This window comes from Protopterus annectens, chromosome 11.part0 (assembly GCF_019279795.1).
Source record: "Protopterus annectens isolate FY-2018-M chromosome 11.part0, PAN1.0, whole genome shotgun sequence".
Lineage (NCBI taxonomy): Eukaryota > Metazoa > Chordata > Ceratodontiformes > Protopteridae > Protopterus > Protopterus annectens.
The window spans coordinates 138,045,226-138,057,664 of record NC_056745.1 but is presented as its reverse complement, the minus strand read 5'-3'; the positions used below and the strand labels follow the sequence as shown (position 1 = coordinate 138,057,664).

Genomic DNA, 12,439 nt, shown 5'->3' with positions numbered 1-12,439 from the left:
AGGAATGGCATATAGCACAGCTGTCTTGTAAATGCAGAGCTCCTAGGCAGTATACACAATTAATGTGGCTGTCTGTTACAGACATCTTTTGGCCACACTTTGGGTACTTTTTAAAGCCACACTTGGGGTGCTTGTCTTGGTCAGCCATTGAGAAAAAATTACTGTCACACAATACAAAACTGGCAGTAATTATCTATAAGAAGCCTTAAAAATCAGGCTAGGTCAGACACACACACACACACACACACACACACACACACACACACACACACACAGCAGAAATGCAAGTTCATATATATATATATATATATATATATATATATATATATATATATCTTCCTCTTCTTTCGGCTTTTTCCGGTTAGGGGTCGCCACAGCAGATCATCTGTTCACTCATGATTGGCAGTGGAGTTTTACGGTGTCGAGTTGCCAGCCCAGTGCCCAACCTTCCACAGAAGGCACACACATGCACACACTCACACCTAGGGCCAATTTAGAGTATCCAATCCACCTACTGCATGTCTTTGGGATGTGGGAGGAAACTGGAGCACCCGGAGGAAACCCACGCGACCACAGGGAGGACATGCAGACTCCGCACAGAAGGCACCCCAGTCAAGATTCGAACTGGGGAACCTCTTGCTGTGAGGTGGCAACGCTAACCGCTGCACCACCGTAGCCGCTATATAAAATAGTAAAGCCTTTACTGTCACACAACTGTCTAACAGTCTAACACACAATATGAGCAGACTATGCAAAAAGATAGCTGCTAACATAACAGACTCTAAATATGCTATAAATATTCAAGACAGACAAATTACTGTTAATACAAGAAAAACTGTAACAGTAATTATAACTTCAAGCCTTTCCTAAAACAACTGAAGGCTAAGCTACTAAAGAGAAAAAACTCTACACACTAAATAATTTTTATATCAAAAAATGTGACAAAGGTCACTGACTAAGCACACTCTAATAGCTAGCAAAAAACTTTTAAACCAGGCCTAAAACAAGAGGCCACTAAAAGGCTTTATAACACTCTAAGGGAAAGGGAATAAAACTATCTAAATACAACAACTATCTAAATATTAGACTAAAGAATTAGAAAAAAAACAGTTTACTGGCCCGAGCTAATTTCAAAACCTCCGATCTATTGCAGCGGCAAACTAGATCTGAGGTAATTCCAGGTGCATCATGTGATAGGGACTTGGCCTCATGCTATTTGAAGACCTCGAGCTTTGTAATTGGCCATATCAGAGCCGAGGGATCGGCTCTGAACCCATCAGTAAAGAACAAATGCCGAGATTGAACAACGTCACATGAAAACTTTAATAGAAGGTATAAAGTAGAAAAAAAACTTATCTCCTTAAATTCACACCCAACAGCTGCAGCAACCACATTTGCACACAATGGTGGCAAATGAGATCTGGAGAATGAGGGGGACTACAGCATTATGGGTAAGGGAGAATCTCAAGAGCTTGTAGTATCCACAAGCTGTGAAACAGTGACTGAGTCAGATCCGAGGATCGGATCAGAACCCATATGTTGAGGAATGAATGAAAATTGACAACATCAGAACTGGTTTGTGTTCTCCCTACTACATGTCTTTCAAACATAAAAAGTAGGAAATGAGTACTAGCATGTTTATGTCAATGGGAAGTTGCAGATAAATTAAACTACCTAAGAGTAAGTCAGTTCAGACTTACCTTCCAAGCCCCACATTGCTTTTACACTGAATATCCTGACTGTAATGTTTGACAAAAGAATGTGCAGTCATTCAGACCACAGTGGCACAGATACTTTGTAGACATATTTCCTTAAAGTCTGAAACCTGCAAATGTCTTAATTAAATGGAACTTGGCAAGGCCTGACAATGGTTTTCTTGCTAAGGAATAAGGAGTGATTCAACAAAGAAGGCTCCATCTCCTCTGCAACAGGATTGTCTTATCTGCCTTTTACAAAAGACTTAATTGTTAACTTTTACTAAATCTATAGTACAGGAAAAATAGTACTTGGTTGCCGTGGAAATCTTGTCTACTCAGTAAAGTTTTTCAGTGACTGGATTCTGGCTGGACAATAAAGCAGAATGTGAACAAACTGATCGAGGACAGATTCTGATACCAACATAGGTAGGAATTTAGGTCTGGTTCTTAAAAACACTCTGTCATTATAATTAACTTAAAAAAAAAACTTGAGAGCATAAAATGTGAAGCTCTGACATCCTTCATGCTTGATGTAAAAGTCACTAAAATAAGACCTCCTGGATCTAGAGCTAAAAGTACTTAGATATATGCAGCTCCCCTATAGCATTAGTAGTGTTAACAACAAAGACAGTTATTACATGTAAGTAAGCAACTGGAAGTAGGTGGTAGAACTATGAGTGAAATTAAAAAAAAGGAATTATCAATACAAAACAGGACTGTAGGAAGAAAGACCAGGAGCAAATGTCTTCTGTGGGATAATTTAATGGATAAGGGAAGACAACAAACTGAGACAAGAAATAATCGGAAACTAATATAATATTAAGCTGCAAGAAGTGCATTTGTGGAAATAAAGCATGGACGTTTAACTAATTTCTATAGTACTTCAAAGAAAGATCATATCAAAATGAATACTGACCTAAGCATTTCAATGAAGAGTAAACATCTTCTAAATCCTGTTTTGTTTTCTTTCTTTTCTATTTTTAAAAATGTTATTACATCATACATCTCTACATATCATATATTTTGTACAATTTTCATGCATAATAAATTTTCAATGAAGAGTAAACATCTTCTAAATCTTGTTTTGTTTTCTTTCTTATGTTTAAAAATGTTATTACATTATACATCTCTACATATCACACGTTTTGTACAATTGTCATGCATAATACACCATAAACGTGCTATGCAGTGTCCTACAATCACCTTGAAGCCTGTTATTCATGCAGTTCAGATACATACATTATGTTTAACTTTTGTGCGTATCTGTTTCAAAGTAATAAATATTCCCATGTTTTATTTGCCATAGAAACATCCATTTACTGAACTACTCCGTTTACCGACACATTTCCCACATCAACATAATTTGTCTACAGCATATCAGTATAATACAAACTTAGAACCTTTATAAATATGCAATCTTATATAAGTAAAGAATTAAATACAGGTATTGTCCAGTCTTTTTGTATGTACCATAATCTTTTTATAACTAGTTTAGTTTTCTATTTATAGACAAGCTCCCTTGTGTTTGGGATAATGGGTACTCTCAGGACTGTAATGGTTTAGCTAAACACTACCCATATTTCACCAAATTATCCCAGTGCTTCCATCTCCTTATGAAACACTTATTTCCCCTCTTTTCCTTTATTTTTTTTATTTCCGCATTACAAACCTCATTCATCATATGTTTTATCTCCACCAGTTGGGGTGACTCATTACATTTCTATCACCTTGTGCTGGCTTTTTAGCAAATTATCATTAATGCAATTTTTGGCCAGCATAGTAAAACATTTCTTTAGTGAACTTCACCTTTTTATTAACTTTATATCTTCCCTACCATCTATTGAATTTCTTGTTTAAAGTTCTGTAGTTCCCTCTAACCTCAGAAGATATGTTCTCGGGTGCATAAAGTTTCCTCACTACATCTTTAACACTTCCCCTAAATATTGTGTTGATTCTACTTGGTGTACAAAAGTACCTCTAAATGGACTTACAATCAAAAATTCTAAATCATCTGGGCCTAGTTACATATCTTGGGAATGAAGCAACAGCCCCCATTGCTTTCTGGTTGTATAGCTAAGTCAGTCAGTTTGTTCCATCCCTGTATTACTTTTGCCTCGCTCTGATTAGATACATCCAAGAACACTCTATACTTTATACATATTATTTTTTCTTTTGCTTATTAGCATTAATATATTAACTGTAGTTGGTATACAGGCTCTCCTCTTTATTGTCTTGAACTCAGAAACTAATCCTATGTAGTCCAAAAAGCTCCGTTCTTTGAGGCAAAAATCTCGTTTAAAATGTTGCAAACTTTTTAAGTCCTCTAAAAAAGTCAGTGGGGTTTATTTCTTCTCTTCCATAGCTCAGATACTTCCCAGGGCATCATCAATGATTGGTAACCAAATGAGGTCCAATATGTGGTGTGTGTTGTCTGCATGGCAAGTAACTAAGGTAGTCAAATTAAGGTTATGGTCTAAATCCCATGGGATCTATATACTCAAACTGGACTGTCTGGAAAGAAAGTGCATTTCATAGCATCTAGCTAGCTGTATTTCTCTCTTAAAGATATATGTCCATTTACCCTTACACCAAGCTCAGAGGTAATGTGTGCATTAATATTCTGAATATGCTTTCACAGGTTTGTGGTCTGGTTCTTCCTGGACTTCCTTACCACAGAAATATTCATGGAATTTCACATATCCATTCACTTGTGCTAAGAGTTCCTTTTCTACCTGAGCATATTTTTTGCATCTGTAACTACTCTTGACAACTGATGTATTCTATAGTAAGACCATAACTTTTACACCATTCTAACAGGCAACTACTTGCAACAAAAATGACTTATTTGCAACACAGAATTTGAACACTGGTGCATCATTAATTAATTAATTTCTTGAGCAATTTTAGATTCTTCCTGTTAACAGCTCCATTATCCGACTACTCATTGCTCCTTTATCGACAGTTCATTTAATTTCCTCTTCCTCTCCAGACTATGGTTTCTTTGTTCAGGAATACAGACATGCAATGCCTTGACCTTGTCTCTCTTGATCTTGTTAACCTTGTCAAGCCTAATACAGTAGCTCCATTCGTCAATAGTTTGATCCTCTGCTACACAGAAATGTACTGTAGCAAAAAGTCTTTAGTTGCTGAATGAAAACTATAAGTACACTAATTCGCTGAATTCTGTGAAAAAGTCACAGTGAGAGACACTAAATTAAGATTAACAGATAACAGACTGCCACCACATAGCCCTCAAGTCTGCCTAATTTTGCGAACATTATTGATTTTGCCTCATATTTTCGTCCTGCTCCTCAAAAGATGTCTGATTTTTATAAGATCATAGAAAGTTACTAGGCTATTGGTTCTGAGGCCCTTATAAGCCTAGCCAAAAGTTTAGCCCATGTTTAGACAAGTCAGTACTCGATGCTCCTGTCCAGCAGGGACATGGGTGGAATCCCAGAGCTGTATTTTCTGTTTCCCATCCAGTTATACAGGTTGTGCTTAAAAAGCAATAAAGATGTACTCTGCTAGACGTGGAGAGGGTGTCTATTCCACAGATGGGGGGGGGGTCTCTGGGACACAAATCTGTCTCGCCAACAAGTCCTATTGATGTCACAGACCAGGTTGAGGCTACGTGTGTGGGTTACTCGAGTGGAGCTTGACTTGCGGATATGCAGCAGTCCCATCAAGGTGGGGTCCGAGATCGCCTTGTGTGCCAGGCAGATGTCATCTCTGAGGAGTCTGTATCTATGTATGGAAGATTTTGAGGCCCTGGATTCTCCGGGTAAGGAACCTCTGTGGTCTCTCCAGCTGCTGCATGTACTTTGTGAGGTACATGCCGAACGGGGCGTTGTTCTCAACAATGGGCCTTATAAGGAAAGAATACAGGGATGTTATGACCTCCTTGTTCCAGGATGAGATACCCTTACTTATGAGGTGGACCATGTAGAAAGCTTTCCATGCAATGGAAGCAACATGGTGGTCAAAAGTCAGGTTGCTATCAAGCTGGGTGCCCAAATCCCTCATGACTGATTGTGTGCTTACTACATTGTTATTAATGTGATAATTTGTGGGGACATCACTCTCCCCAAAGAGGATGAAGATGCATTTTTTGGTATTCAGCTTGAGGCCATGTTTCTGGCACCAGTCATTTGTTTGGGTGAGACCCTCTTGGAGGATGTCTACATCACAGGAGAAGTGATGACAGTGCCCAGCTTGCAGTCATTTGCAAGCTTGGTCAGCCATAGCTCACTGGTTTTGGCCTGCACCTCAGAAAAGTATATCCAAAATAACAGGGGCACCAAGACTGAACCCTGGGGTACACCGCCCGTTATGAGTCTACTTGAGGTGGCTTCTCCTATTTTGATTAGGTGGGTTCTATCAGTGAGCCAGTTAGCTACCCATCTGGTAATATATGGAGTGATGCCTACTTGAGGAAGTTTATCTATTAGGCCTGAATGGGGAATAGTGTCAAAGGCTTTGGCCAGGTAAAGGTAGTAAATCACTGAGGATTACAGTCAGTCAGAAATGCCAGACATTAGTGTTTTATACTTACCCCTCAGGAAAATGCACATTGATGCAAAATCTGTTGCTCTATTACCTTTATAAGTGAATTAACAGTAATATTTAAAATTTGTCCCAGATTTTAGGCTTATACCCCTCATTATTTTTGATTATGTCCCTAATTCTTGAGCAAGTAAGTTGAGCAGTATTGAGAAAGAACTTTTAAAATATTAAAATAAGAAGAATGAAACTTAAATAAAGCAGTAAAGAGAAGATGGAAGTAAAATGCTAAAACTGGGTCTGATGCTTATGTCTTCATAATGAAGAATATTCCACAACAAATTAAGTAGCCAGGAATGGGAAATGCAGTCAATGGACCAACTATTTCAAAGGGTGAAATGAACTGAAGATAGAGTCAGTTAATGTGATTTACACCATACCAGATATAAGAATAGATTACACTGCAAGCTGTGTACTGGCCATCGAGCTGAGATAAGACTGATTAGAAAAACTCGCTGATATCTACCTTTGATGATAGCCATGATGTGACTAAACCCATGAGTTTTGCCTTACTGTACAGATGACACACTCTCCAAAGCAAAGAATGTCCAGCTGTACATCAAGTAAATATGTCAGAAGACCACATGATCTTCTCCTCAGTACTCTAGAACTAGAATATAAAACAAACAATGCATTAGACTCTTTCTTGGCTATTGTAACCCTTGTCTTAATTATGTGCACACTTTAATAATACGTGGAATATACAGCTTTCTGCTAGCACTAACAAGATACATAGCATTCTCTGTAAACAAATATTCTTGTCATAGAAACCTGGCTTTGTAATGAAGACAGATGAAGCTCTGTTTATGACTCAGATGACTGGAGATCAATTAACTGCTTAAACACTTGAGAATGTAGGCAGGGGATGATGGGAATGAGATGCAGAAGTCCGCTCAACTATTCTGGGAGGAAGGTCGTTTGATCTGCTGCAATGCTGATACCTCCCAGATAGATAAGTGCATTGCACATAGCACCATGGGGTGAGAATTTGTGCTTAGTCTTCATGGGGCATAGTTGGGGCACACATATCTAGATGAGACGGTGCAGAAGGCCCTCACATTAGCCACTGGGGAAGAGGTTAGGCCAGAAAAATGAAATAATCCTCATAATTGCTTGGATGGTCACTTTACTAACAGCTCTCACTCTGCTGTTGCAGAAAAAAAATGGGCTGTAGTGGCAACAGTCAGATGGTTGACAGATACTGGGGGACAGAAAGAAAGAATACAAAATAAACATTTTAATATTATGAGTTATTCAAATGAATCAAAATACAGCACTATAATGTCAATAAATATACATTCTTTACATCTGTACTCAACTTTACATAGCAGAAAATTCAGGGAAATCTTGATGAGACAGTGACTCTCACTTCCACTTTTAATATCAGTTTTTCTTTACCTGTTTCTATCGGGTCTATATTAGAACATCAAAGTTTCAAACCTTCAAATGTTCTAATATCGAACCCTATTCAGTGAAAGCTGAAAATATCAAAACAACAGAAAACCAAATTTTTTCCTAGGGAAAGAATTTGGTTGTCTGTTTCTGTTCCTTCGGTATTTTCAGTGCTGTGGTGGAAAGTTACGGGTCGAGTTCAGGTAAGTGTGCGATTGAGTGCGGGTTAGGTTAGTTAGGGTTAGGGTGCGGGTTAGGTATGTGTGCAATTCTGTGGATGTGAGGGTTAGGGTGGGTTAGGGCGCGGGTTAGGTATGTGTGCGACTGTGTGTACGTGAGGTTTATGGCAGGTTAGGTGAGTTAGGGTTAGGGAGTGGGTCAGGTAAGTGTGCGATTGTGTGGACGTGAGGGTTAGGGCGGGGTAGGTGAGTTACAGTTAGGGCATGGGTGAGTTGAGTGTGCGACAGTGACGGACCTTAGGGTTAGGATTTTGGTTAAGGTAAATGGATAGTTAGTGGTGTGTGTATAGTTTAGTGTAGGGTTAGGTTTAAGATTTTAGGTGTATGTGTGTGGATTGCTGTTTGTTTGGTGTGCTTGTGCTGTGTGTATGTGTTTTGGAACAGCGATTTTTTTCCCTAGGAAAAAATTTGCTGTTCTGTATGTTCAATGTTTTCAGCTTTCGCTGAATAGGGTTCGATATTAGAACATTCGTAGTTTTGAAACTTTGATGTTCTAATATAGACCCTTTCTATCCATGCTGATCCCCACAACCCAGCTCAATTCTTTACTACAGTTCTCACTTACTTTCAGGCTACCTAATGTGACTACTTCTAGGTGCCACTCCATTTCTTCTGTTGTTGCTACCTCACCTTCTTCAGCTGTATACTCTACCTTTGGTTCTTATTTTTAGAGAAGGATGCTTTACTTTAGATGCACTTCATTTACAGTGCTGTGGTTGGGATAAATCCTCTACTTTTGCCAAATCTCTTCTCCTTCATTGCACTTGAGATAGCCCTGTTACTAATGTTTGTGTTGCACTTTGTACTTATGTGTTGAAAATATGGTTTTATAAATGCATATGCTTTTTTGTAATATGACTCACTGCATATCAGCAAATCTTCCTTCACGGCAAACAGAAAATTCACAATAATGACACCACAGCAGGTGATTGATCTTCTTCTCTTTTGGCTGTTCCTGTTAGGGGTCACCACAGTGGATCATCTGTTTCCATTTCTTCCTGTCCTCTGCATATTCCTCTGTCACACCAACCACCTGCATGTCCTCTCTCACCGCGTCCATAAACCTTATCTTAGGCCTTCCTCTTTTCCTTTTACCTGGCAGCTTCCTCCTTAGCATCCTTTTCCCAATATACCCATCATCCCTCCTCAGCACATGTCCAAACCAACGCAATCTTGCCTCTCTGACTTTGTCTCCAAACTGTCCAACCTGAGCTGACCCTCTAATATACCGATTCCTAATCCTGTACATCCTTGTCACACCCAGTGCAAATCTTAACATCTTTAGCTCTGCCACTTTCAGCTCTGACACCTGCCTTTTTGTCAGTGCCACCATCTCCAACCCATATAACATAGCTGGTCTCACTACCCTCTTGTAGACCTTCCCTTTCACTCTTACTGATACCCTTCTGTCACAAATCACTCCTGACACTCTTCTCCACCCATTCCACCCTGCCTATACTCTCTTCACCTCTCTTCCACACTCACCATTACTCTGAACTGTTGATCCCAAGTACTTAAACTCATCCACCTTCGCCAACTCTACTCCCTGCATCCTCACCATTCCTCTATCCTCCCTCTCATTCACACACACATATTCTGTCTTAGTCCTGCTGACCTTCATTCCTCTCCTCTCTAGAGCATATCTCCACCTCCACAGGGTATCCTCAACCTGGTCCCTACTCTCACTACAGATCATAATGTCATCTGCAAACATCATAGTCCATGGGGCCTCCTGTCTGATCTCATCTGTCAACCTGTCCATCACCATTGCAAATAAGAAAGGGCTCAGAGCTGATCCTTGATGTAATCCCACCTCCACCTTAAACGGATCTGTCACTCCCACTGCAGACTTCACCACTGTCACACTACCCTCGTACATATCCTGTACCACTCTTCCATACTTCTCTGCCACTACTGACTTCCTCATACAATACCACAACTCCTCTCTAGGCACCCTATAATATGCTTTCTCCAAGTCCACAAAGACACAATGCAACTCCCTCTGACCTCTATATTTCTCCATCAACACTCTCAGAGCAAACATCGCATCTTTAGCGCTCTTTCCTGGCATGAAACCATACCGCTGATCGCTAATCATCACCTCCCTTCTTAACCTAGCTTCCACTACTCTTTCCCATAACTTCAAGCTGTGAATGATCAGTTTTATCCCTCTGTAGTTACTACAACTCTGCACATAACCCTTATTCTTAACAATAGGTACCAAAACACTTTTTCTCCACTCCTCAGGCATCCTCTGACTTTCCAAGATTTCATTAAACAATCTGGTTAAGAACTCCACTGCCATTTCTCCTAAGCGTCTCCATGCTTCCACTAGTATGTCATCCGGACCAACAGCCTTTCCATTCTTCATTCTCTTCATAACTGTCCATACTTACTCCTTGGTAATCTGTTTCACTTCCTGATTCACTATCCCCACATCATCCAACCTTCTCTCTCTCTCATTCTCTTCATTCATCAGCCCTTCAAAGTACTCTTTCCATCTGCTCAACACTCTCCTCGCTTGTGAGTATGTTTCCCTCACTATCCTTTATCACCCTTACCTGCTGCACATCTTTCCCAGCTCGGTCCCTCTGTCTAGCCAATCGGTACAGGTCCTTTTCTCCCTCATTAGTGTCCAACCTTTCATACAACTCTCCGTATGCCTTATCCTTAGCCTTCGCCACCTCTCTCTTTGCCATTTTGGTGTTTGATACTGCATATTTACTATAAATTACTGAACAAGAAGAAAAGGAAGTTCATCTGGAAAGATGTTAAATATATATAAATAATTCTCTTTCCATAAGGTAACACTGCCCAGACCCAATTACAGCAGCTAGTCTGCACAGCAGAAACATAGTTTAAAAAGATGGAGGTTGACAGCATATCAAACATCTGTAGTCTTGACAATGTAGGCATAGACCAAATGCCATATTTTGGCATCAATAGTCAAAAGCAGGGCAATCTTTTTACAAAATTATATCACTATATTGTATACTCCAAACCTAAATGCACACACAGTAGCTATCATAAACAAATAATGAGACAATTTTTCACCTACTGTAAGAGTCTCATGCATATTTACACACTGCATATAACCTAACTGTCCAAATGTAAAAATATTTAAAGAAATGAGATCTCACATACATACACACACACACACACACGCACACACACACACACACACACACACACACACACACACACACACACACACACACACACACACTCATACACACACACACACACACACACACACACACACACACACACACACACACACACACACACACACACACACAAACACACACACACACACACAACCCAGCCAAGTTCACAAGCCTATGCCCACAGCCTGCTTCAGTAGTCACATCTTAAATTCTCTCCCTTCTTTTCTATTCAGAAATCACAGGTGTTAGTTTGTTCTCTTAAAAACCCAATTGTCTCCATCTGATTTACAACTCACCTGAAAAGCAGCAAGACTGCCTGAGGGAAGGTCTGGAAATTGTTGTTTCGGTTGATTGGTTTGTCATCATCCAGAGCAATTTTTCCAAATACCTAGAAGAAAAATATATTTACTGCAAAACCATATGCATTTATTCCAGAACATGTTAACTGCACAGCACACAATGCAAAGCATGTTTACTACAGGACATTTTAACTAAAGGATAATCAGAACTTCATATCATATATTCTTACGATACATTTTTTCTTGTTTTACATTTACAGCTGAAAGGTTTACAGCTTAGCACATTCAACATAGGACTTTAGCTTGCAAGGATTTATTTTTTCAAAACATATTTAATAAATTGTATATTTATTATTACATACTGATAAAAGACTAAAAAGTGACATAAAGTAAAAGTTTAAAAGAGAAGACAAGCTAAGATAGTTAATAAATTAGAAGAAATCATGGCTAGGTTGCCCTCAGTACTTCTTACAAAATGAACATGCATGCTTCGTAAAGCATCTCTTATATTTACAGTACAACTAACTGAACATATCCCAAATTCCACAATATTTAATTTACTGCCTCCATTATAAAGGAAAAAAATTACAATTTTTTTAAATGATGACTGTTTCTGCAGTTCAATGTTTGAAGCCAGAAAGCAAGGATGACAGAGCTGCAGCACAGAATTTACACTACCAGTATGTGAAGAGAAATGTATCATTTGGCTGTCCTAGTAGATCATAATGTGAAAGTGGATGAACAAACAAACTTGCAGAGAATAAATGTTCAAAATGAGTAATTTGTTGAGTTTAAGACTGTCTCCAATGAAGGTAGAGGAAATGTCACCAAAAATCAGGATGTGCAGAATCCTCATGTCCCCAGATTCCCAGACAGAAACCACAACAGAAATGAGAAGAGAGAGTTTCTCCCTTCATTAACATAGAGGCCTGACTTCACTTCCTTGTTATTTGTGAAAAATGAAAAACAGAAAAAAAACAAATGTTACAGTATTAAAAAACCATAATAAACAGTCCAAAACTTCAGATGTTAATTCCTCTTCTATGAAGGTACTGAAGAAACAAACTCAAACAGGTTTAGTC

The 12,439-nt window shown here is 39.1% G+C and overlaps 1 protein-coding gene across 5 annotated transcripts in view; it reads right to left on the bottom strand.

The window, feature by feature from the left end:
- The window catches only part of LOC122815212 (voltage-dependent L-type calcium channel subunit alpha-1C-like), a 2,602,552-nt gene that overhangs the window by 709,611 nt on the left and 1,880,502 nt on the right, over nucleotides 1-12,439 (bottom strand). For all 5 annotated transcript variants that reach the window (XM_044087523.1, XM_044087521.1, XM_044087522.1 and 2 more), the window contains one exon: nucleotides 11,355-11,446. In XM_044087523.1, the coding sequence (XP_043943458.1) occupies nucleotides 11,355-11,446 (92 nt within the window). The remainder of the gene's footprint in view (nucleotides 1-11,354; nucleotides 11,447-12,439) is intronic.